General features: G+C 40.7%; 3 protein-coding genes across 6 annotated transcripts; all 3 read left to right on the top strand.

The window, feature by feature from the left end:
* The first annotated feature begins 707 nt into the window (after positions 1 to 707).
* LOC143005460 (sodium- and chloride-dependent GABA transporter 2-like) lies at positions 708 to 6,453 on the top strand. 2 transcript variants are annotated; one of them, XM_076156875.1, is made up of 15 exons: positions 708 to 813; positions 1,677 to 1,869; positions 1,967 to 2,101; positions 2,586 to 2,726; positions 2,825 to 2,906; positions 2,987 to 3,119; positions 3,217 to 3,351; positions 3,436 to 3,539; positions 3,659 to 3,783; positions 3,865 to 3,977; positions 4,089 to 4,226; positions 4,596 to 4,698; positions 4,859 to 4,959; positions 5,370 to 5,540; positions 5,743 to 6,453. In XM_076156875.1, exons 1-15 carry the CDS (start codon positions 721 to 723, stop codon positions 5,902 to 5,904), a joined length of 1,929 nt encoding a protein of 642 aa, XP_076012990.1. In that variant the 5' UTR covers positions 708 to 720; the 3' UTR covers positions 5,905 to 6,453. The 2 variants fall into 2 exon arrangements, with proteins under 2 accessions (XP_076012990.1, XP_076012991.1); XM_076156876.1 differs by having other exon boundaries at positions 723 to 813; positions 2,047 to 2,101.
* A 1,994-nt stretch (positions 6,454 to 8,447) lies between these two features.
* On the top strand, positions 8,448 to 14,264 carry eno1b (enolase 1b, (alpha)). 2 transcript variants are annotated; one of them, XM_076156647.1, is made up of 12 exons: positions 8,448 to 8,560; positions 9,935 to 10,029; positions 10,201 to 10,296; positions 10,817 to 10,872; positions 10,992 to 11,067; positions 11,181 to 11,314; positions 11,443 to 11,665; positions 12,044 to 12,241; positions 12,452 to 12,653; positions 13,043 to 13,151; positions 13,484 to 13,542; positions 13,895 to 14,264. In XM_076156647.1, the coding sequence occupies exons 2-12, from the start codon at positions 9,945 to 9,947 to the stop codon at positions 13,959 to 13,961; spliced, it is 1,305 nt and encodes a 434-aa protein (XP_076012762.1). In that variant the 5' UTR covers positions 8,448 to 8,560; positions 9,935 to 9,944; the 3' UTR covers positions 13,962 to 14,264. The 2 variants fall into 2 exon arrangements, with proteins under 2 accessions (XP_076012762.1, XP_076012764.1); XM_076156649.1 differs by lacking the exon at positions 8,448 to 8,560 and adding an exon at positions 9,575 to 9,754.
* Positions 14,265 to 15,204: 940 nt separating this feature from the next.
* Positions 15,205 to 25,266, top strand: rereb (arginine-glutamic acid dipeptide (RE) repeats b). 2 transcript variants are annotated; one of them, XM_076156622.1, is made up of 17 exons: positions 15,205 to 15,383; positions 16,205 to 16,253; positions 16,665 to 16,789; positions 18,434 to 18,533; positions 18,646 to 18,744; positions 18,862 to 18,942; positions 19,344 to 19,497; positions 19,605 to 19,697; positions 19,871 to 20,067; positions 20,174 to 20,338; positions 20,655 to 20,765; positions 21,024 to 22,159; positions 22,468 to 22,672; positions 22,757 to 23,459; positions 23,563 to 23,697; positions 23,801 to 23,975; positions 24,249 to 25,266. In XM_076156622.1, exons 1-17 carry the CDS (start codon positions 15,358 to 15,360, stop codon positions 24,280 to 24,282), a joined length of 3,588 nt encoding a protein of 1,195 aa, XP_076012737.1. In that variant the 5' UTR covers positions 15,205 to 15,357; the 3' UTR covers positions 24,283 to 25,266. The 2 variants fall into 2 exon arrangements, with proteins under 2 accessions (XP_076012737.1, XP_076012736.1); XM_076156621.1 differs by having other exon boundaries at positions 20,652 to 20,765.
* The last annotated feature ends 54 nt before the right edge of the window (positions 25,267 to 25,320 follow it).

Below are 25,320 nucleotides of genomic sequence, written 5' to 3'. Positions count from 1 at the left end.
CATAACTGTATGTACACTGTCAGGTCAAATGCAGGAGAAGTGGCCAGTCTGGTGACATAACACAGAAATGGTATTTTCAGCCTCTCTTGTCTGATACTATCAGAGGTGTGTCTACCTGCAGCACTTCCCACAATAAAGGGGGGGAGTAATAGGAGTATTTTCATTTGTACTGCTCTCGGGGGTGTCATGATATTTGTTCTGTATGTTCCATGAATAGATAGATGCATAGCAGGTAAAGCTATTTCATGGCACTGGCTGTACTGAGAGAAAGTTTGTCAGTATGTACTGTGACTGTTCCTCCTGATGTAAGGTGATACAGGTAGGAAGAGAGGAAAAACCTGTCTGAGACAATGCACATAAGGTTTGAAGGGGAGATTATCTGACTACTATTACTAATGTTGAGGAATTCAACAAAAAACTGAATTACAGCACAATAAAGCTCTGAAACCAGTACTATATAACACAACTACAGGGTATTATTGTGAAGAATCTAATGATGTCAGATACTAGATGCAGAATAGTTTTGAACAGTTAAATGATCTTAGTTCCAGATTTCTTGACATATAGAAATGGGTCAAATGCTTTTTTCCTATTTTCATACTTTTCCCAAATGTACTTTGGGAACAAGATGACAGATGACACTGATGGTCATTTGCCCCTCCCCTCTCATCTGTGTGTTTGTGTGTGTGTGTGTGTTTTGGTTTCAGTAGAGGACTGGTTATGTCAGTCTCAGTAGCCACGCCTCAGAATGGAGCACTCATTCAAAACGGTCTTGCAAGTTGGCTGGATTTTGAAAGAGGAAACAAACTCAAGGTAAAGCGCACATTTTCTATAAATTTAAGCTCTGTTACAATGGGTAAAACATTGTTCATATGTTTCTGAAGTTATAAATACAGATATTGTATATCTATATATGGTGTGGCGTTATTATAGTAATGGGGATTAACAATCAGAATCAGAATAAGAAGAGGTAATTGGTGCAATCGACATAATAAGAGCAAAAACAAAACAGAGTAAACCTTAAATTAAAAAATATAAAGACAATTTCGACACCTTTCCAAAAACAATGTTTTGGGTGTAACTTGATATCAAGATATCTGAATAATAAAGTGCTCAGTATGGAGCTTTGTGGCACACTCAATATATACTTCATGGAAAAGGACTGTATAGATTTGGGCATTTCTACCTATTCTTTCTGACCCTCCCATAACATCTTCTCCAGTATTTCACCCCTGACCCTACCCTGTCCCTCCTTCCTCCCCATGCCTAACCACAAGTACCCTGTGCAAGGGACAAATACAAATAATAATCCTCAATGATCTAGTGTTTGAGTAAATGAAATGAGAGCACCATATGCAAATTCAGAACCCCCGAACTAACATTTTTGGCCAATTTTGGAGGCGATTATAGGTGCATGTTGCAATTTGGTACAATTTGGGACAAACAAACAGTCAAACTGCCCTGCAATTATAGTAGTAGGAAATTGTTTATTTTATCATCCTGCATCATGTTAGATAATAATGAAGAAATAATTCAATATCCATGTTAGTGCCATCTTATTTTTGCCTTAATAACTGCATGGTGATATGCCTAACAATGAAGATGACAAATTTAGTATCACTTACAACAGATTTACGTTATCATTTTTGTCACTAATCGATTCAATCTTTGCATAGGATTTGGCCACAGATAAAATGGGGACAATGAATCTGATGAACTTGGGGACAAGTTCGGAGCACCATGAGCCCAAACCTCAGCAGAGAGCCCAATGGGGCAATAAAATGGAATTCATCCTGGCAACAGCAGGACATGTTGTTGGTCTGGGAAATGTCTGGAGGTTCCCGTACCTTTGCTACAAAAATGGAGGAGGTAAACCAAAATGAATATACAGCTTTATAAACAGATTCTCACCACCAGCTTTATTGCAGTATAATCAATTTTCAACTATGTTTTTAACATTTTAAAGGGGTTTTCTTCATTCCTTATGTTTTGTTCCTGCTCGCTTGCGGCATTCCACTCTTCTTGTTGGAAACATCTTTGGGCCAGTACACCAGTCAGGGTGGAGTAACATGTTGGAGAAAGATATGCCCTCTCTTTGAAGGTAAAAAGAAAAGAAAAAAAGCCACAATAGCCAACCATTTATTTTTAACAGAACCTCCATTCCATGTGCATGCATTTTGTAGGGGAATGGATAATTGTTGATATTTAGGGTAAAGCTCCTGCACAATTTAAATTGAAAACAAACATCACTGGAATGATCCTTGAAGAACATGACCCTAAAGACTTTCTGGGGAAGCATTTGGGAGTCCAGACATTGGAGCCTTTACATGCCAATGTCCCATCAATGCAGGGTGAATCTTGATGCTTCTTGGATCGATGAACTGAATGATGATCTGAACATGAATCTATTTAGATATACAGCCCTATCATTACAGGTTTAACAAGTCTGACAAGTTATGTTTTAGTTTCATGATCAGTAGATGGCATCTTGTTTTCTATTTTGGGAAATGTGACAGCTGGTAGGAAGTGTCACACTGGCACTGTTTAGACTGTATTGGTGTTTCATTGCTTCAATCTCTTATCAGGTTTAGGCTATGGAAGCCAGGTGGTTGTTTTGTACACTGGAGTGTACTACATAATCATACTGGCTTGGGCGGTTCTCTACTTGTTTTTTTGCTTCACTTCTGTGCTCCCATGGGCAAACTGTCACAACTATTGGAACACAGGTACACATATTTTGTTTTCACTCTGACACATACAACTTTGCATTAGATTTACATTGTAAATCACTTCCAACTATCAACACTATTCTTCATAATTTCAGATGCCTGTTTTGAACATGGTCCAAATCAAACGTCCCGTCAGCAACTCATTGGAGCTACATCTTCAGTTGTGGAATTCTGGGAGTGAGTAGAGTAAAATAGAGCATCATGTAATACCAGGAATTGAGTACTTTCTGCATATTCCTAAATACATGTTGTCATAGGAGGAGAATCCTGGGCTTGTCAAGTGGAATTGAGGAAATCGGCACTGTCCGTTGGGATTTGTCCCTATGTTTACTCCTCACCTGGATAATGTGTTACTTTTGTGTCTGGAAAGGAGTCAAGTCCACAGGAAAGGTACAGGAGAAACATCATGCCCTGTTCTCTATCTGATTTGATACATTTATGTAAAAGCAAATAAATAATTAAATATGGCATATTGATTTTCTCTTAGGTGGTTTATTTCACTGCTACATTTCCTTATGTGATGCTGTTGGTGTTGCTGATTCGAGGCCTTACTTTACCCGGGGCCAAAGATGGAATCAAATTCTACCTCTACCCAGATCCATCTCGCCTTTCTGATCCAGAGGTACTGCAACAAATGCAGATTATGCTCAATCATCATTAGAACAATTTGAATGTAAGTTAACAGAAACTCTTACAACATCTTCAGGTATGGATGGATGCTGGTAGCCAAATCTTCTACTCCTATGGAGTTTGCACAGGCGTTTTGACGGCGCTGGGGAGCTACAACAAGTACAACAACAACTGCTACAGGTTTTTGTATCTTTCTCTTACTCGATTTTACTACTTTTTGTTCTACTTTTTTTTTAAAGTACTCACCGCTGTTTTGCTCCAAGTACAGGTTAGCTAATTTTTTGATCTTCTATTTACAGAGACTGCATATACTTGTGCCTATTAAACAGTTTAACCAGCTTTATTGCTGGCTTTGCTATCTTTTCTGTGCTTGGCTTCATGGCACAGGAGCAAGGCGTGGATATCTCCATGGTGGCCGAATCAGGTATGAATGGCTGAAAAAGCATTATTGCAGAAATGTGACTTGAGGTAATTATTAACAATGTCATCAATGTGCGATTTGCAGGTCCAGGCCTGGCATTCATTGCTTATCCTCGTGCTGTGGCCAAAATGCCACTTCCTCAGCTCTGGGCTGTCTTCTTCTTTATTATGATCATATTTTTAGGCTTAGATAGTGAGGTGAGTCTGCATAACCATTCTGTTTGGTAAAATATGATTTTGATGTGATTTCTAAAATTAATAACTGTACATTTTGATTAATACAAATATCTTTTATCTTTCATCTTATAGTTCGTATGTCAGGAGGCTTTGGTCACAACAATATCCGATATGTATCCTTCCTTCTTTCAAGTGGATTGTCGACGTAAACTCCTTCTTCTTGCCATTAGTGTGGGAAGTTTCTTCATTGGCCTTCTGATGGTGACAGAGGTCAGTGGCAAGTCAGCTCCTAAGATAAGATAAGATAAGATAAAACTTTACTTATCACGAGGGAAACTGCGGTGCAACAGTTACAGTACAGTGGAGATTGAAAAGATTCACCTCTAGTACAAAAAACGTGCAGAAATACATGCAATACCTTATTGGTATGAAAGAGAGACAAATGCGTCTAGTGAAAAACATCTACCCGAAAAGATCATATTTATCTCCTTAGTTAGGCTGAGCCTTTTCTTAGCTATTCATTCTTACACAACACATGATTAGATTTCGGAAGGTATATTGAATATTAGATGTAGATCTGATGAGCACAGACATACAGTATATAAGTATATCAATGATTAATTTTCTCCTTATTTTCAGGGGGGGCTTTATGTTTTCCTGTTGTTTGACTACTATGCTTGCAGTGGAATGACACTGATGTTTTTTGCCATTATCCAGTCTATTTGCATTGGATGGGTCTATGGTAAGAAGCACTTTTTTTAAACTTAAAAGCTGACAGTTATATAAAACACTAATTCTCAATGCCAAAATCATGTAGCTCACCAAGAATATGCATATCCTCATGCGTATGCTTGGTGATACAAAGTAGCTGTGTGATGCTAAACAGGACTTTTTTTCTTCAGGTGCAGATCGTCTATATGGTAATATAGAGGACATGATTGGATATCGGCCATGGCCTTTGATGAAATATTGTTGGAAGTTCTTCACACCAGCTGTCTGCACTGTAAGTTTGTAAATGTTTTCAAAAAAAGTTCTGTATACAATGACTTACACAAATAAATGTAAGGAATAGTACATAGAACTATTGTTAGTTGAGTGTGGAACCTTATAACATTGGCTTTGTCATTACTTTACATATGCCATACTTAACATAAACATTTAATGTATATGTAAAATCATACATCAAGTAGTGTACGATGTGTTTATAGTATTCTTAATTTTCCTTTTTTTCCCACATATAATTTCAAATGACAAACTTTGAGTGCATGGTTTATCCACCCAAATAAGATTTATAAACCACCAACAACTCACAGTTCTTTCTATCTCTGGAATTATCAGTGTCTGAAAATATGGCCACGTTTGTCTCATTTTCTGTTTCTGTTTCTGTTTCTGTCTCTACGTTTCTTCATTTAGTGCATATTTCTCTTTTCCTTGGTCAAATATACCCCACTCAAATTCAACAACACATATGAATACCCGTGGTGGGGCTACATGTTAGGAGGGTTCTTCACCCTCTCTTCAACTCTCATGGTGCCTCTGTGGATGCTGTACGCTCTGAGTGTCACACCTGGAACATTGACACAGGTATGGTCACACACTTTAACTGTATGAAGAGCAGGAAAACCTACAGGAATAGAATGAATAATATAGAGTAAAAATGACTCTACTCAAGGTATAGATGTAGTAGGATAATACTTGATGACAGTCCAGCTTGATTGTTATAGATTAGATTGAGATGAGATTGGGATAGATTAATGGAATGTTTCTCCTTGCTCTTTCCTTTCAGAGACTGAAGGTGCTTTGCACTCCAGCTAAAGACTTGCCCAGTGCAACAGCCAAGAAGGAAATTAATGAAGAAGCATTTCAGAGTTTCACAAGCTTCCACACATTGCGAATGACTGAGAATTCCATAGATAACCACCCACAGACACCATTTTTATTTATATGAAGGACACAGAAATGAAGACATTTGATTGAAGGCCCTGGTGACTTAAATATTCAGTATCAGTCAATAATGTGACAAAATCTACACTGCATGTTGTAAACACCAGGAAAGACTGATTGCAATGTATCCCAGTGCATGCAGCATCAGTAAACATGAAGATGATCAAACCTTCAGTAAGTGCCTACTGTACAGTAGGCACTTACTGACACTTACTGTGACACTTACTGTACCTACTGTACAGTAGGTACAGTAAGTGTCATACCTCCGCAACTTTGCACTCTATGCTTTACCAAACCTGTTTACATAATTCTGAATCGTAACATACATTTTTGTTATTTTGTCATTGTTACACAAACTGCAGAATATGCACGTTTTCCATTTTTTAAAGAAAACCATCTCGCCTTTGATGGTAAATTGTGCACATTATGTACACAATCCTATGTATGCAAGATGTTTTGTATGAAAATATGTAATTTGTACTAATTACAGCCATGTGCTGATGGTTGTTGTGATTATTACACAAATCTCCCAGAAATAAAATGGTTCCGGAACTTCAACAGAAAAGATGAGTCATCATTCATATATATATATCTACCTATCTACCTATCTACCTATCTACCTATCTACCTACCTACCTACCTACCTAACTACCTACCTACCTACCTACCTACCTACCTACCTATCTAATCTGCATTCTGCAAAGGTTTTACTTTACTTTCCAACAGCCACAGTCGACTTGTAATACTGTATGTTTTTGTCTTCTTGGTGCCTGTTTAAACTGCTCCATCCACATCTTACTGTCACTTAGTGATGGTCCCTTCTTCATCACCATGATGCAAATGGTTCATCTTTGGAAAGGAATGGACCTTGTTTTGTGATGTTGCCTAACGTCTTTTCAAAGTAGTGTGTCAACTGTGACATGATTCTGTTTGTGTCCCGCTACTATAAATGGTCTGTACTTCATATGGCACTTTTAGGCAAAGTTTTACATTCACCCATTCACACACTGATGGCTAGGTCATGCTATGTAAGCAACTGCACACATCAGAAGAAGGTGTTCAGTGTGAATCGAACTAGGAACCATGCTCATTCTAAGCCATGCTGGAAATGCAAATACAAATAAATCGGCTCAACTATATCTGATGGACCCCGCTCTCGTCTGTTGACAGCTGGAATTGGCTCCAGCGACCCTGCGACCCGCTCGTGGATAAGCGGTGATAATGTATGGATTATCTAACGGATAGATGGATTATCTATCACCATCATTATCTAACTCCACTGCTGTTTCTCATCTTTCTGTGAAACTGTTCCTATGAGATCATCGCATCAACAACACTGATGCCATCCTGGACTCTGCGTCCACACTACTGTGCCATGATCTCACAACCTTCAGCGGCCGTGGATTCCTGCTGTTTTCTGTTTCAAAGTATTTGTACTTCATATTGCCTATTTTACCTCAGGGTCCTTGAAAAAAAACAACAACACTAATAATAATGATACAACCGTCTTTCCTTTTCTCTATCTCTCTCTGTTTCCCCCTCTTTCTGTATAAAAAACTTATCTCCAAATTGTCCTATGACTGTATTCACAGTCATGTCAAAGGCTTGCTATATCTTTTCTTTAATAATTGCACAGTGTGAGTGAGTGAGTGAGTTTACATGACTGTATATGTATACTGTGTATGGGTCGAAGGCAATTGGAGGAAGGGTGCTCATACAGTACATACATACATAAGATAAGACAAGATACCTCCCTCAGCTGGTTAAATCGACATATTGCCCATGTACAGTTCATTAAAATTCAATGTGAAACTTTCTAATCTAGTTTACGAACATCGGCGAATCATTTTATTTCCCATTACTGTGAGTATTACTGAAGTAATCGACCTGACTAGTCATTTCAAAGCTATCCATGGGTATGTCATACCCATGTATGACATGTAGGAGCAGCAGCGAGCGTGACACGAGTAGGAGGAAGCGCTTCCTTTCAGTGTTGCCAATCAGCGACTCTCGCTAAATGTAGCGACTTTCCAAATCCTCCTGGCGACTATTTTTTAGACTTCTGGTGTTTTTGAGACTCTGACGTATCGTTCTGCAGTTACTGTCCACAACGGGCAGCGGGTGTTGCCGTGAGCCCCTGTATAGTGGTAGCCACGCGCAGAAGTTCCAGCTGCAGTCAGAGCAGAGAGGAGACAGACAGACACAGACACAGACACACACACTCCGCGTCCGTCCAGACTTCAAATGTATCGCATGTGCACAGAGCCACCGCTGACCCCGCTCTAGCTCACAGAGTGGGATGTAGATAGATAGATAGATAGATAGATAATTTAAATTAAAGTGTTTCTTCACGGTCACACTACAATGAATCTCTCACCACTCCACGTCTTTTCATTAAATTAAAGTTATTCTAATGAGTGATGGCCTATTTTAATGGCCACCACTCACTTTTTGGATCCCCCATGACGTTATTCATGACGTTCTGTCAATTATGCAAATTGAGTGCTGACGTCACTTGGCGACTTCTCGCTACTATTTGGACAGCCAATAGCGACTTCCCTTACTGAGGAGTTGTCAACAGTGAGCGCTTCCTCTCTTCTGTGACCTGCGTTCATTCCAGCCGCACTGACCTTCCTCACTTGTCTGCGTTTTGCACCCAGGTACTGTTACCCGGAGTGGTTTTGTGTATTAGTTTGTTTTATTCTATTCTCTTCTTTATAGGCACTTTGTCTCTTAGATCCTCTACTGAGGGTTTTATCATCTAAAGTTAGCCGCTGCCTTGCTACTGCGTGCAGCTAATGTTAGCCGCAGAACAGATAGACTTTAAGACTTTAATCATCACCGAATTCACAAAAAGTCAAGAGTTCTGTTGAAATCCGTTCATTAGTAAACAAATAGAAAGTGAATAGTGGATCAGAAATAGAAGGTTATAGTTCGTCTCCATACGTGCTTATTTCCTGCATTTTGCTGTGTGACATGAATGAGAATTAAATGCCCTTATGATTTTTAATTGCATTTTGAAGACATTTGGGGCTCTATGAATTTGTGAAATTGTTAAAAAAAATTCGTGTCATTTTATAAATGTAATCGTGGTAGTAAGAGTATTGATTAAATTTTCAAAATGTAAAAAACTGAAAATAAAATTAATTATAATCTGAAATCTGAATCTAATCTGAAATAATTAATAGATTCACTGATAATGAGAATATTTGCAGCTCTGCTTAGGTAGGAAATTCAGTGTGCCCGGTCATGTAACACTAAAATTATACAAATGTAATATATAACTATACATTTTATGACTCAGCAAAGTATTACTCAATACTACTACATTGTTTGTCAATGACGTGTCCACGCTTTTTGCTCACACTCATTAAAAGTCAAACTTTTCTCATGATATCTAAACACTATTGCTGTCAATTTGAATTTGACTTCATGAGTGAATCTGGTTTGCATGTGAGTACGTGCGTCTGCACCAGGCATGCATGTTGTGCAGTACTACATGTTGCAACAGGATTTGCTATTTCCGTATTGTTCCTTATATGGCATGCATCACAGAAAAGGCTTTTTATTGGTTTGTTGCTAGATTATATGGCCGCCAAAGGGGGAGGGATTAATAGTAAGATCTTCACATGACATCAGTTTGCTTTGACTGAATGCTGTTGTAATAACGTTAACATGAGAAGTGCTGTTCATCTGTAACCACTTTACCTCGCTGAAACTGATGCATCAACTTGTTCTTGTTCTACATTCTAGTTGTCATGTGATTAATCAGATAAGGAAAGCTTTCCTAATCCAGTTAGGACAGTAGCATGCTTGTTAGCACTGCTAAGCTTGAAGATAGGATATTTTAGTAGGTAAGCCTTCAGGACGAAAGAGCAAAGGCACACCTGATATTCAACCAAAAGTGTCTACTCTGCTGTTGAGACAACCTTTCTGTATAATATATGACTTGCCACAGATAACAGTGCATGCTGGTGTATTTTACAGAGGATCCGCTCACAGTGACAAAGTCCATTGCTGTGTTTCATTTCAAGGTTCTTCGCCATGTCCATTCAAAAGATTCATGCCCGGGAGATCTTTGATTCCCGTGGAAACCCCACTGTAGAGGTCGACCTTTTCACTGACAAAGGTAAGCTTCCATTTACGACAACAAATAATTTAGTTTTTGCCCATAACTATGCCAGGTAGGTTGAGTATGGTGATTGATGTCATGTTTTTTCCAGTTTTACTTTTCATTGGCATATAATTACATGAGTTGTGTCATAACTGTTCTCTTTCTGCTGCTTTTTACCTATACCAGGTTTGTTTAGAGCAGCTGTACCAAGTGGTGCATCTACTGGTATCTACGAGGCCTTGGAGCTCAGGGATAATGACAACTCACGCTACCTTGGGAAAGGTTTGTAGAGTTTATATTGACTAGTTATAGGCTTCGTGTCTTGTCTGATTCTTTTTTCAAGGCAAACAACTTTTATCTGCTCTTCCTGTGTCATTCTTACTTTCTATTATCTTTCTTCCTCTTTGCCAGATGTGAAAGGCTTAGTGAGTTTCCATCACCTGTCCTGCATACTTAATAGCTGATTGAAAAATGGTTGAGCAATTTCCACTGAAATAACGATTAAACTCATTATTTAATATGTTTGAACGCATGGTGGCTTTTCTGTAAAGCATGCGTGCCACTTATTACTGCAGCCTGTGGATTAACTGACTGGACTGAAATTACCTGCATAGGCATGTTTATATATGCAATAGAAAGGAGTGCGCAAACAGTAGTGAGATGTTGGTCAGCTAAATAAATGTCTTCTCTTCCACACCCGTTACACTTGCATGCACTCTTAGGTATTGTCAGTTGCATGGATTAATACATGATTTCCCCCATATGCTGTGTTATTCATATCACACTCATTTCTCTGTTGCAGGAGTCTCGAAGGCGGTGGAGCACATCAATTCATCTCTTGGACCTGCACTCGTGAAAGTAATTAATTCAATTTGTCTTGTGTATTTTGTTTTTCCCGAAATGAGCTTTGACATTGACATTTTTCTCTATTTGCATACTGCTCATCAATGATTCCCTACCTGTTATCCTGTCCTCAGGACAAGAGTCTGTCCGTGGTTGAGCAAGAGAAAATTGATCAAATGATGATCGACATGGATGGCACAGAGAACAAATGTAAGTGAGAATAACTATACTCTGTTTGTGTATCTCTGGTAATTTTATAATTCTGTGAAGCTTTTGTGTTGATTGCAAAATTGAATTTGCTTTATAATGTTGTCTTAAATCAGCCAAATATGGAGCCAATGCCATTCTGGGCGTGTCCCTGGCTGTTTGCAAAGCTGGGGCAGCAGAGAAAGGAGTCCCCTTGTATCGTCATATTGCTGATCTTGCAGGAAACGCAGAGGTCATCTTGCCCGTGCCGGTGAGACTTTGTGTCCTAAACAATTGTGCCAGTTGCGTGTGTGCTTGTTTTTTTTGTTATTTGCTTTTAAACTTCATTCAATTCAGCCACTACAGCTAACAGTTCTTCTCATTGTTTCCCCCCACCAGGCCTTCAATGTGATAAATGGTGGCTCTCATGCAGGAAACAAACTTGCCATGCAGGAGTTCATGATCCTTCCCGTCGGTGCCAGCACCTTCAAAGAGGCCATGCGCATTGGAGCCGAGGTCTACCACAATCTCAAGAACGTCATCAAGAAGAAGTACGGCCAGGACGCCACCAATGTTGGCGATGAGGGAGGTTTTGCTCCAAACATCCTGGAGAATAAGGAAGGTATACAAGAAGACCACTGTTATTTTATTCTATTTTATATTAATTATGCAACTGTAACATTAATTGATTAATACAGCATTGTGATTCCTTCTGAAACACATTTTGCAGAGTGTTAATTTGAAGTGCATTTCACCCAATATTCAAATTTCAATCTTAAAAGTCGAACGGTAACATCAGCCAACTGTTTCGATATAATAAGACATTTTTGTTTTATAATGCTTGCAAATTTCAGTAGTCTCTGACACAAAACACACTTATCAACTTCCATCTATTTTGTGTTATCTATGCTAAACACTTCCATGGTGTATGAGAGAAGATAATCCCACATGGTCAATTGTTCTCTGTCTCATTTTGTTCATGTTCAATGCTTGCCTGCAGCTCTGGAGTTGCTGAAGGAGTCCATAGCCAAAGCAGGATACACCGATAAGATTGTGATTGGCATGGATGTGGCAGCCTCTGAATTTTACAAGGGAGGCAAATACGACCTGGACTTCAAGTCTCCCGATGACCCCAGTCGTTACATCAGCCCAGATGAGCTGGCTGATCTCTACAAGAGCTTTGTTAAGGATTATCCTGGTAAGTGCCAAACATTCTCTCTTTTTCATAGCTCGACATACTATGTGGTGTGGTAGTATGAAAGACAGTGGCAATGCAGACACAGAGAGTGATATCCATTTTTAGCATAGGTTAAGTGGCATATATGTTTCAGTAGCATTCTTTGGTCGCATGTTACAATGATCAAAACTGAAGCATCTGTTTTATAGAACCCTATTTTGTCATTCACAGTGTTGTCCATTGAGGATCCCTTTGACCAGGATGACTGGGCAGCCTGGTCCAACTTCACAGGCAGCACAGACATCCAGGTTGTTGGAGACGATCTCACCGTGACCAACCCAAAACGCATCGCCAAGGCTGTGGATGAAAAGGCCTGCAACTGTCTGCTGCTTAAAGTCAATCAGATTGGCTCTGTAACTGAGTCTATGCAAGCGTAAGTCAGCGGTTTTAGTTGAATATCATCATTTATACCAGTGGTTCCGAAACTTTTTCTGCAGGGCCCCCCTTTTGTAGATAAGAAAATCTTGGCGCCCCCCCTAATTACACACACACACACACACACACACACACACACACACACACACACACACACACACACACACACACACACACACACACACACATATATTCATAACTCAAAACAACATAATTAATAAAGTGACTGATCACCTTAACAGTGAAATTATTAAAAGGCTTAAGGTGTAATACTGTGTAACTTTTACTGTATAACAGCATTTCTGCTTTCAACAAATTTCTCTCTTGCCCCCCAACTGATTTATACCATGACGTGACCTGGAGAGGTAATACTTCCCCCTTTTCCAGGTGTAAAATGGCACAGAAGAATGGATGGGGCGTGATGGTCAGCCATCGCTCTGGTGAAACCGAGGACACCTTCATTGCAGATTTGGTGGTTGGCTTATGCACTGGACAGGTACTTATCAATATTACAAATGTTTGTTGTGTAAGAGTATCTGTTTTAGGAAATGTATGGCTGAAAGTGCACCTGCATCTGCACATAATTGGTATTTTTTAAGAACAGAAGTAGAGCAGAGAATGTGTTGTTGAACCAAAATTTAGAATCAAAAATGTATTATAATGACATCACCTGTACATAAATGTAGAGGTCACCTCAACATGTAGGTTCATGAAAACACTGAAATGGCTTTGGTTGAAATAAATGAAACAAAAGTCTGAATATATTTAATTAAGAACCGTTTAGTTTTGTGTTTATTCATTTGCTTTAATCGCCTGTAACTCTTTCAGATCAAGACTGGCGCACCCTGTCGCTCAGAGCGTTTGGCCAAGTACAACCAGATTCTTAGGTAAGAGTTCTGTAAATATGGTAATTTTTACAGTGTTGTGTTGTCAGCTTCCTATTGCTTACTTTGTAAAATAACGATAGGTACGTTAGAACCAGTTTCTTCCTGCTGAAGACAAGCTTTCTGTATATCCCCAAATATCACAATGTTCCAATGAGTTTTACACTTTGGTCAGCTATTAAGTTGGTAAGTGCTCTTTCAAAGTCAATCAAACTGCATCATCTTTATCTCCTCTTTATGGGCTTAAGTATTAATGCAGCAGTTTAAATGAAATCAATGATATAGTTAAACACAGTGTAAAAAGACCCAATTGATGTAAACATGTGTAAACTAACTGTGCATCTCTTTAATGCAGGATTGAAGAAGAGTTGGGAGACAAGGCTCGCTTTGCTGGAAAAAACTTCAGAAACCCAATGGTTTGAAGAGTGAAGCACAAACTGGGGAAACAACTGCAGCAACATACACACATTCATAACAATGCAGTGATACTATTTGCGGGTGGGGGGGAAACGTTCAACTCAGACTAATATTAAAATAGATATAGAGAGCAACTATATTTACTGTAATTCTAACACTTTACTATCAAGTCCTATGCTGCAATATATTTAATGTGGAGTGGATAATAGGCCTGATGACAACTCAAATAATATATATTTACAGCACTGAGCAATTGGAAGCACAAACGTTGTATTTGGACGGTAAATAAAGATTTCTCTGTAACAAAATGTGTTGTGGCTATTTGTCATATTTCATTGTCCTCTGCACTCATTACACTTTTTTTAAAGTCAAAAAAGAAAGAAAAAGTACTTTGGAAAATGTCTTGACAACATGTTGACACTTGGTTGTCATGGAAACTTTTATTACACCCCAAGTCATTGACAATTACAAACAGGCTTTCACAGGACCTAATCTGTAGTTTTGTCTATTAAATGTTTTTTTAAGTAGTGCAACTTTCAGGGTTTATATTAAATAAAACTATACTTTGGAAAAACGCAATTATTCTTGAGGACATTAGACATTTGTGTATCGTGTTTATTCAAATTAAAATCACTGTAGCCCTTTAATTTTGCAGCTACATTTGTTTTGGCCAACAGGAGGCGCCCGAAACATTCCAATTGAAACCACAGAGATGCTGTGATTGTCAAGTCCATTTAGCATGTGGATTTAATATTATTTCCCACAGATTTAGGCAGAGAACGCATACAATCATTACTTAACATACACGGCTACATGTTTCATATAGTTACTATGCTTGTATGACGCAGGCACATTTTCAATGACATGCTCAGCAATCACGCGTTATATATTTTAATTTGTATTTTAGTTGGAGAAAATGAGTGTGAAGGCGAACACTGCTCTGGTTATAAACAGGAAAACGAAGGGGAACCAGTGGGATGACATGTAAATACGAGCTGATCATGGAGATAATGTATTTTCTGACACTTAGGATAATGTAGTCGGGCGTTATGGTTCATATAATGTCTCCTGTCGTGGTTGTGCCCACTTATTATGGCCCACTTGTGCAGCCAGCGGCAGCATCAGTCGGGTTTTGGTGGTGTTAATCCTCGGCACATGCTCAGTCCTGTACACCAAGTTTACAGGCTGCCGGCTGTGCTTGCTGAGGTCACCACACTGGGAAAAAAAATAGACTGACTCCCTCGCTACACCGCCTCCATTTTGAATAGCCATGTAATAGGGGATTCGCATAGTTTGTGTGTGTGTGTGTGTTAGTGTGTGTGTGTGTGTGCGTGCGTGTGTGTGTGTGTGTGTCGCCCACTGCGCTGCGTAGTGTCAACAAGCCACATCCAAACATCCGACATGGACGACCTGTTCAGCCCGCGGAGGTAACTTAACCTTATCACCAACTTAACATTTACATTTAAGCTCTATTTACTGCACGTTAGACGCTTGTGTTGCTGTTTGTGTCGCTACTTTGCTAACCGCCTGTGTGAAATACTCGGGTTGTCAGTGGTCACGAAGTTGGTGTGTGGCTAACAAGCTAGCCAAATAACAGCGTAATGATATTGTCGTTAGCAGCAGTACAGCTAGCGAGCTCCTGTTAGTCAAATTGCATAGTAACGTTTTTTTTTTTTTTACGTGTTTCCGACATGTTGGAATTGTTTTATAAGAGTACCCCATGCACTGTGTGTTTAACTCGGAGATTCCCTCCGGGTTTGACACGGGTCGCTGCCCTGTATTTATGTAGGTTATGTGTACGACATGTTATACGCTAGCTAAAGCTGATATTATTATTGTGACGGAGCCAGTCGCTGTCAACCTGTTTGGAGCTCCCGAGTAGCATTAGCACACACTGTTCTTGTAAAAGTGACCGTAAAATTAGAGCTCATGTATGATTGATTGGCTCTCGGGTTTCATTTATGTAATGTAAGGAATCGCTAGTAGGTGACAGCTGAGATTGGCTAGTAGTGATGGAGGGGCGGGATGTTTGTTATTCTGCCACCAAAATCTCCGTGCACGTTTACGAATGTTCTTATTACAGCCACACATACACATCCGGCATCTACTGTCTGATCAACTGCCGAGTCTGAAATCAACCACATATTGATATGTGTAGGCTGCTTTTTTTCACGTTGTGATAGATGCAGACGTAAGGTGAAGAATTACCCTTATTTCGATATTAATTATAACTGTTATAATTTTTCAGGAGCCTGAACAGCACCCAGGGCGAGATCAGAGTGGGACCAAGTCATCAGGTACAACCTTTTCCAAATTAAATACTTTTTTCATGGTGTGAAAAAATGGCATAGTAAGAAATGCACTAAAACATTGCAAGTACGGTAGTTCTTTACCAATAGGTTTTTATGAATTGATTTCGACATAACATGACGGAATGCATCTGTTATTGTGAAAAAACGAGTGTATTCGGTTAATGCATTGAATTTAAACTTTATTTTAGCATGTTTGGAGCATTTATACATATGTGTTTAAAAGAACAAATCGGTCTGAGTTGGTCCGTCGGGTAAATTGAACTAAGTTTGAAGACACCATTAAACTTCTGGCTGTACCACATTTAATGAAAATGCTAGCAGAACATGTAGTTGCTGTCATTGGGGATTGTTGAATAATGAGTGTTTGTGGGCTTTTTGTCTTTGGTTTCACTGCAGGCTAAGCTCCCAGAGTTGCAGCCTCGGTCTGCACCCGGTTTACAGACTCAGACAGAGAGCGAGGAGCTCATGTGGACGCCTGGAGTGAATGACTGTGACCTTCTCATGTACCTCAGAGCTGCCAGGTTGGTGTTTGCACTCCGTTAGTCAGACTTACCAAGGTAAACTAAAATTGAATGCACCGTGAGAACCTTACCCTGTACCTCCAAAGAGTATTGCAATGTGGTGGACTGAATAATTTGCGTTGTTTTATTATTTTTCTCTCACCACAAAACATATATGTGTGAATTATAATAGTGTTGTAATAGTTCTCCAGATGTGCTGACAGATTTTACTACGATGCTATAAAAGGAGCCAATAGCATACATCTACGTGTTTGTTTGCGGAATGATTTAAATGTCATACATTCCATTTTAGAGAAATCTTTATAAAATGTATAACATCTATAAAAGTTAATGAATTTGTAAATCATACTTCATGAACAAACTATATAGTGACAACTATATCACAACTTTGTTTCGTAAATTGTTTGGTATATCAAAAGTGTTTATTTTAATGCATAAGAAATGCACCAGTATAGTATTCATGTCTAATTGCAATATAATATCATCAGTTATTCTCACTATGCCCCTGTTACTGTATTGTTTAGACCAAATAGTGTTACTATTAAGATATGAACTGTATGTGTCTTTAGAATCAAAATCATTAAGAAAACACCCTTACCTCCACGATTTACCACAGTCAGGTTGTTTCATTGGCCTGGTAAAGTCACACAGCAGGCAGGTTGGCAGAACATTGAGCTTCAGCAGTACTCCTCTGAGCAGAGTTCCCACCTGACCAGCACAGAAAAGTTGCCTGCCCCCTCCTTATTGCAAATGAAAGACTCCTGGGTAGCAAAATCTCTCCAGTAAGCAAAGGCATTACACTGAGCAATTCAGAAGCACATTTTCTTGCAAGTCCGTTTTCTTCATCAGGTTAATATAAACTATTCTTTTTAGCTGTGAAAGAAGTGGTCCAGATTTTGGAGTGTCCTCACCAGACTCATATGATAAAAACAAGAATGTTTGAATTTCAAGGGCACAGAATATTATATGATATATTGAGACCAAGTAATCTTAATTTGCTAATGCCTGCCTGTGTCTTTCCTGTCCCTAAGTATCGTATTTCCTGGTTGTAATTGTTCATGGGAGTGGAGCAACTGCAAGAAATGATCTCTGCTATATGCCAAGCTGTTCTATGACTCATAATGGATTGAGTGTATCTCATCCCTGTTTGTAATCACAAGATAATGAAACCAACAAGGGAAGCACAGGCAAGAACAAAACCAGTGCAGTCTTTGAAAGGCTGTGAAATGTCAGGTGTGGCTCGGCTAATTTCAGAGCTGGTTGCAAAACAATTTAATCACAATAATTATCCCATGTGTGTCGTGCCAGTTGTTGCACCAGGCTGTGTGTTAAATGATAAAGATTAGGATAAAGGTCATATATCCTTTGAAATGAGACGTTCACTCCACAAAGGATTCTTTTTCCATTGTCCAGTTGCTCAGTGTTGATGGAAGAGTGGTGGTTCTATGGGTTTTTTCAGGGCTCCAGGAAAAACATTTCTACTGTCAGCATTTGTAGTTTAAAGTGTTTTGAAGTGCAGAGAAGTTGGCGAATGACAGAAGCACAGTTATCATCTTGGTTAAACTTTCAATTCTCAAGTTAATATACTCTGTAATTTATTGACTTCCGTTCAACTGAAATCAGTGTTCTGTTTTGTTTTCAAAGGAGCATGGCAGCCTTTGCAGGGATGTGTGATGGTGGATCCACGGAGGATGGATGTTTAGCAGCATCTCGTGATGATACAACACTCAATGCTCTCAACATGGTGTGAAGCACAGCTTGATTTATAATCAACATCATCCAGTGAAAAATCAAGTGAAACCTGTTACTGGACTGCAAATTAAGAGAAACATCTTTGTATGTTTTTATAATTTCAGTTACATGCAAGTCATTATGATGCTGCAAAAGCTCTCCAGCGTCTGGTTAAGAAGCCTCTTCCTAAGCTCATTGAGAAGTGTTGGTCGGAGGATGATGTGGTGAGGCACCTTTTGTTTCTGCCATTATAGGAATAATGCCAGCTGCACAAAAGCTTTTTGTCTCACAACTGATTCTAATTGATCTTTATCCACCCTCTCCCTCCTTTTTCTCAACAGAAGCGGTTCATCAAAGGCCTGAGACAATATGGAAAGAATTTCTTCCGCATTCGGAAAGACTTTCTGCCCAGCAAAAAGACTGTAATTAAACCTTTTTGGTATATTTCTTACATTTAATGCAAATTCAGTCCGGGACACTCAATTCAACTCAACACTCAACACTATTAGAATGGTTATCCTTTCCCTCCTTTCATATTTTTGCTGTCTTGAATAGGAACACTCTAAATACAAAATATATAAACCCAAACATGCAGTTTTAAGTAATGCCACTTCTCTTTTCCTTTGTAGGATCTAAACCTCAGTAGGTCTCTTAGTAAGCATGAACAGATGCTACATGACTCATTTGTGCCATAAAAAAGTTGCAAAATCTCTGTATTGTTGCCCATTTGTCTTTTTTTTTACAGAACCATTTATAAGACATGCAGACGTTTATAACGTATTCTAAATGAAATCTGATCTCATAAATCTGTTCTCATCACCAGGGAGAACTGATCACCTTCTATTACCACTGGAAGAAAACTCCTGAGGCTGCAGGAACAAGGGCGTATCGACAACAACGTCGTCAGCCATCTTCTCGCAAAGCAAAGACTCGCTCTGCTGCAGCTCCAGTGAACACCCCATCCCGATCACACTCAAGTGAGGGCTCCTTGCTGTCACACATTTTACTATGCTGCCAAAAGTAGCTCCCTCAGCTTAGTCATTAATAGGCGGTTCTTCATCTAAGTAGATCTTTTTCTTTGCAGTGGATCTGAGTTCTGCAAGCGATGAAGATATTGACAGTGAAGACAGTGAGCAGGATATCAAGAGTGCAACCTGCAGCCATTGTGGTACAACGAGTGAGTACATGACATTTTTTAGATTTCTGTGAAGGCTATGAACCTGACCTGAATGTGTGAATTTTGAACTGAAAGTGCTCCTGAAAAATATACAAGGCAACCGTGAAATTATGGAGCCTTCAATGTTGCAATTTAAAACCTTGACTTTGGAAACGCTATTTTTATTCTAACAGGCTCCAAGGATTGGCAACAAGGGGGAAGAGGCAACCTCTTGCTGTGCACAACCTGTCGCACATATGAAAACAAGCACGGCTGTCTACCTCCTAGTCGGAAATCTACAGGGGCTTCATTTACGTTTAAACCAGTTAAAGAGGAAGATGAGGGGAGCCATGGCAAGCATGGCATGAGGACACGGCGAAGCAGAGCAACTGTAAGCCTGTGGCTCCTCTTATGATTGCCGAACATTTCAAACTATGATATAATCCCTGGCAATTCATAATGTTATTATTAATATTTGTTGACTATTTGTGATACAGCTGTCATCTTTAAGAAGTGGGCACAAGAGGCTCACAGGCTCCCCGACCAGAGAGGATCAGCAGTCAAGTAGCCAGCCCTCCCCGAGCGGCGCAAGTACCATGTCTAACGTTTCAAGAACGTCGTCCACTGACAGTAAGAATGACTCGACAAAGAAGTCAAACAAGGTAAACACATTTTATGTCAGACCAATGTGGGACTTTGTAAAGCTTATGGGACCTGTAAGAGAGACACAAAGATTCTAGATGGACAAGATTAACAGTGAAGCTATGAAAACACTTGGCCTGCAGCAATACATGTGCAGATAGTGTTTCCAGGAAATTTTGTAAAATTGCCATTGCATCACTTAAAGGCAATCTTTCATTTATTACTAATGCTGCCATGGACAGATTTGAGTAACACTGACAATCAGTGGTTTGTGTCAGTGATAATGTCAGTGTCAGTAAACGTATAAAGATGTGTAATTTTGTGTTGTGTCAGCAGAGGATTAAAGAAGAATTAACGTCACCGAAGGTAACAAAACGTGTGAGGGAGAGCCCTGCTCAGGAGCCGGATGAGCCTGACAAAATTACACCCAAAAGGCCTAAGACACAGGTAAGAGAGCAGCTTGTACTGTAGAGATACCTCTCCTAGGCTGTAATGTGTAATAGTTTCTGGCAGTTGCTGAGACAGCAAACATCGGTCAATTTTGTGCACAAAAACATTTGTCATTAAAATGTATCAGTCTTTCAATGACAAAATACAGCAAAGCGTTTTATAGGAAATTAGTTTAGCCCAAACAAAAAAGCTGTAGATTGAAAATAACTTGGCTGTGAAATACAACCTGATCCAGGTTTTTATTTGTTCCTCCAGGATCCCCAGGGATCTCGGTCAGAGGGAGAGGCCGAGGCAGAGGAGGAAAGCTCATCAGAAAGCCGCAGTGCTCAGGATGATGGCAGCAGTGACACCAAAGACATCGATCAGGACAACCGCAGCTCATCTCCCAGCATCCCCAGCCCCCAACAAGGCAACGAGAGTGACTCTGACTCATCTGCCCAGCCCAATGGCATCACATCAGAGTCTGGCGCCCCTCCTGCAGACGCAGCTGTCCCGCAGGCCCTCCCCGCTCAAGGCCACTCCATCACTCCCCAACCACCTCAATGCACTTCCTCTGCTGATCCTGCCCAGAGCCCCGCTCCTCCTTCTCCAGACCCACCTCAACCAGCTTCTGGTCAGCCAGCCGCCACGGCAGGTCCACAGAACCGACCACAGCCCCCCCCTCACACCCCTTCTGGTCCACCACTCCTCCCCCCAACATTAGGGCAGGACTCTCCTCTTGCGCCTGCCTTTCAGGTCCCACCTTCTCTTACTTCTGTTTCTGCACCGCCTCTTGTGCAGCCACATGGCCCACCACTTCAGGCCTCCCAGCGTCCCTTTTATAGAGAGTCCCAGCTCCCCCAGCCTCTTTCATCTGGCCCCCAAATCAAGCCTCCTCCAACCACCCCAATTCCACCTTCCCACAAGCAGCTTCAGCACCAGCCTGCTACACCTTTCCCCCAGATGCCCTCCAATCTGCCCCCTCCCCCAGCATTAAAACCCCTGGCCTCACTGCCCAACCAGTACCCTCCAGGTGCCCCACCACCACCTCTACAGCTCATGGCCCAGTCTCTGCCCATGCAGTCTCTCCCCACCCAACCTCCAGTAATCTCTCAGGTGCAAAACCACCCTGGAAGAAGTATACATTCTTCCCATTCTGTTGGTGCAGGCTCACACCCTCTCACGTCTGTTACTGCATCCACCGTTGGCCCTGTCCCCAGCCTCCAGCCTTCGTTCCCACCTCTCTCTCTGAGGCCTTCGCCTTGCACCACTGCAGGAGTGCCACATATTCACATTAAAGAAGAGCCAATGGATGAGTTGGAGGAAGCTGAAAGCCCACCATCTCCACCCAGGAGCCCCTCACCAGAGCCCACCATTGTTAACATGGCAAGCCATGCCAGCCAGTCTGCACGGTATGTGTTAGAAGACATTATTACTTTGCTTACTTAATTAGGGTTTGACACCTCACAGCTGTGGAGTCGGTGAGTAAAATGTTACCATAACCACCAGAATTGCTGTTCATAGGTATTCAAAACAAAATGTAAATGAAAGTCAAGGATGAATACAGGTTCTGAGTGACATCTTCTTGGGCAATGTTGAAAAGCTATTATACACATAGCACCTGTCAACAGCACTTGCAAAGCATTGTGTTGTGATGTTTAAAGTGAAGCTTATTCATTCATTCAAGCATCATTCTCATACATACACTTATTTCTATCAGGTTCATCAAACACTTGGATCGTGGCTACAACTCCTGTGCTAGAACAGATCTGTTCTTCACGCCACTTTCATCTTCCAAGCTGGCCAAGAAGCGGGAAGAGGCCGTGGAAAAATGTCGCCGAGAGGCTGAGCTGAGTGCTCGGCAAGAACGTGAAAGGGAGAAGGACAGAGAGAGAGAGCGAGAGAGGGAGGCTGACAGGAATGCTGTGAGTTTGCCATTCATTATCATCATGTAAAGAAAAACATTCTGTCATCAAGCATATGAATAAGTTTGCTTACTTTGCTTACAGAGAGCCTCTACCTCCTCCCATGACAGTCGGATGATTGAGGTCCAGATGTCAGGTCAGGGTCACATGCGTTCCTCCTTTGAACAGCAGCAAACCACTGTAGCTGCTGTGCCCCCCTACATTGGGCCTGACACACCTGCCCTGCGCACCCTGAGTGAATATGCCCGACCTCATGTCATGTCCCCCTCCAACCGCAACCACCCATTCTATGTATCGCTGAGCCCTGGGGACCCATTGCTGGCCTATCACATGCCCGGTCTGTACAGTGCTGAACCCAGTCTGAGAGAGCGTGAGCTCAGGAATCTAAGAGAGCGGGAACTACGAGAGAGGATGAAGCCCGGCTTTGAGGTCAAGCCCCCAGAGATGGAAACCATGCACCCTTCAGCTAATCACATGGAGCACTTTGCCCGTCACGGGGCGCTTAGTCTACCCCATATACCTGGGCCTCCGCATCATTTTGGACCTTTACACCATGGGCTTAACCATCTCGAGCGAGAGAGGATGGCGCTGGCAGGACCCCAACTGCGCCCAGAGCTGACCTATGCCGAGCGACTCACTGCAGAACGGCTTCATGCGGAGAGGATGGCTTCTGTGGCGACTGACCCTGCTGCCAGGCTGCAGATGCTCAATGTGACGCCGCATCATCACCAGCACTCTCACATTCACTCTCACCTCCACCTTCACCAACAGGATCCCCTCGGTCAGGGTAGGGCTCATGGACTTTGAGAAGTTGACTTGTCATGCAGTGATTGTATTTTGTTCTAGTAGCGTTAAGTAAATGTGCATATATGTCCTCTTTCCTATTATAGGCCCCGGCCCTCATCCTTTGGATCCTTTGTCAGCAGGACCACGTTTGGCCCGGTTCCCCTTCCCTGGCCCGATTCCCAATCCTTTACTCAATGAGCTTCCTCATGATCATGAAATGCTACGCCATCCACTGTTTGGTTTGTAATCTTACCTTGAAGTATACACACCACCCAGGTCTTGATTCCTGCCTGAGTCCTTCTAAAGCAGTATGATCTGATTTGACATATGCAAATTTCATAGGAGGTGCATATCCACGGGAGCTGCAGGGGCCGATTCCACAGATGTCTGCTGCTCATCAGCTCCAAGCCATGCATGCTCAGTCTGCAGAGTTGCAGAGAATGGCCATGGAGCAGCAGTGGCTGCATGGCCATCATCTACATGGAGGCCCTCTACCAGGGCAAGAGGATTATTACAGGTAAGGTGTTTCGACTTAAATACATGATCTTGGATTATATTGTCTAGTACCAAGTGAATAGTCATGAAAATAGTGTAGTTTGGAGGCAGTGAGGTTCAAGGTGGGAGTGTCTTAGATAAAAGTACTATACAATATTTACATTCCATTTAGTTATTTCATTGTGAAGCCAATGTGACCATTATTAGTCTATAATGGTTGGTTGAACTCAACTGTAAAAGGTGTCAGACAGCCAGCAACACAGTCTTTATTTCTGTTTATTTCTGCTTTCCAAAGCCGTCTGAAGAAAGAAGGTGACAAGCCATCGTGAGTTGCAGGTGGTGCATGCCCTCAAACCCTATACTATACCTAATAACTAGAATACTGTGTACTTTCTAAAACTGTAAGAGGATATTTGTGTCATTATTGTTTTAATATATTTTAGAAAAAATCTTTGTGATCTTTATGTGCATTCCTTGTTAAGCACTTAATGGGATCGTCAAAGTCTGCCGGCAATTTTTCATATCCATTGAAGAGTTTGTCTCGCCGTTGTTATCAAGTACTCGCTCACTCACGGTATGTAAGATTTAGTGTGGCAGCTTTTTCTCACACACATTAAGCGATTTGATAAGCAGTGATAGAAATGAGCAAAAACAAACGTGTCTCTCATAACGGCTGTGAAAGCAGACAGACTTAACTGTTCCCATGGTTTCTAAATGATTTCCTTGTACAGAATGACATTTAAATCAGTGTTTGAATGACTGACAGTTTAGCATGACTCTGTCTTCAGTTTTCACCAAACTAGAGTAGCAAGTTGCATTGTTGTGTTTCCACTTTGAAATCATAGTAGGGGCCAGTTTTATTCTAAATCTTCTAAATATTTGTCTAAATCCTAAAGTTTTATATATCAAGATATCTTTTCACAGTATAACCTAAGCTTTTACTCATCCATTTTTGAGACTGTAAATATTACATGTTCACAATATTCTATATGAATGACTCTTAATATAGCCGTAGATGTGAACACTCAACCCTAGATTTGGCACAATAACAACAAATCCTGAGCTAAAAAAACATTATATAGTATTATTAAGTGAGATAATTGTTATTTTGACTGTAATCTTTGTCACCCCCAAACAGAAAGTTGTATTAGAACACGTGTCCACAGTGTTTTGATTAGTGGAGATTTGAACAGAAACTAAAAGTAATGAATTTTTAAAAGAACTGCTTCAAAATCCAATATTTATGTGACATAATATGGAAGTGTATACATTGCATATTTATTTCAATAAATACATCTACAATGACACCTTGATCTCCTTGAAGCTTGTGTTGTATACGTAGAGCTCATGTGAGTTACTGTGGAAAG

The sequence above is a fragment of the Genypterus blacodes genome, unplaced genomic scaffold, assembly GCF_046128005.1.
Source record: "Genypterus blacodes isolate CSIRO-AG114 ecotype Tasmania unplaced genomic scaffold, CSIRO-AGI_Gbla_v1 ptg000070l_1, whole genome shotgun sequence".
NCBI lineage: Eukaryota > Metazoa > Chordata > Actinopteri > Ophidiiformes > Ophidiidae > Genypterus > Genypterus blacodes.
Note: the sequence above shows the minus strand (reverse complement) of the source record. Positions and strands in the feature narration are given on the sequence as shown.

Excerpts from the sequence above, each read along its gene's own strand:
- LOC143005460 (XM_076156875.1), top strand. The coding sequence starts at position 721 with ATGTCAGTCTCAGTAGCCACGCCTCAGAATGGAGCACTCATTCAAAAC. Across the intron at positions 2,102-2,585 it reads GATATGCCCTCTCTTTGAAG|GTTTAGGCTATGGAAGCCAG; the intron begins GTAAAAAGAAAA and ends ATCTCTTATCAG. Across the intron at positions 2,727-2,824 it reads TCACAACTATTGGAACACAG|ATGCCTGTTTTGAACATGGT; the intron begins GTACACATATTT and ends TCATAATTTCAG.
- eno1b (XM_076156647.1), top strand. The coding sequence starts at position 9,945 with ATGTCCATTCAAAAGATTCATGCCCGGGAGATCTTTGATTCCCGTGGA. Across the intron at positions 11,315-11,442 it reads AGGTCATCTTGCCCGTGCCG|GCCTTCAATGTGATAAATGG; the intron begins GTGAGACTTTGT and ends TCCCCCCACCAG. Across the intron at positions 11,666-12,043 it reads CATCCTGGAGAATAAGGAAG|CTCTGGAGTTGCTGAAGGAG; the intron begins GTATACAAGAAG and ends GCTTGCCTGCAG.
- rereb (XM_076156621.1), top strand. The coding sequence starts at position 15,358 with ATGGACGACCTGTTCAGCCCGCGGAG. Across the intron at positions 20,766-21,023 it reads CCAAAAGGCCTAAGACACAG|GATCCCCAGGGATCTCGGTC; the intron begins GTAAGAGAGCAG and ends TTGTTCCTCCAG. Across the intron at positions 22,160-22,467 it reads CATGCCAGCCAGTCTGCACG|GTTCATCAAACACTTGGATC; the intron begins GTATGTGTTAGA and ends TATTTCTATCAG.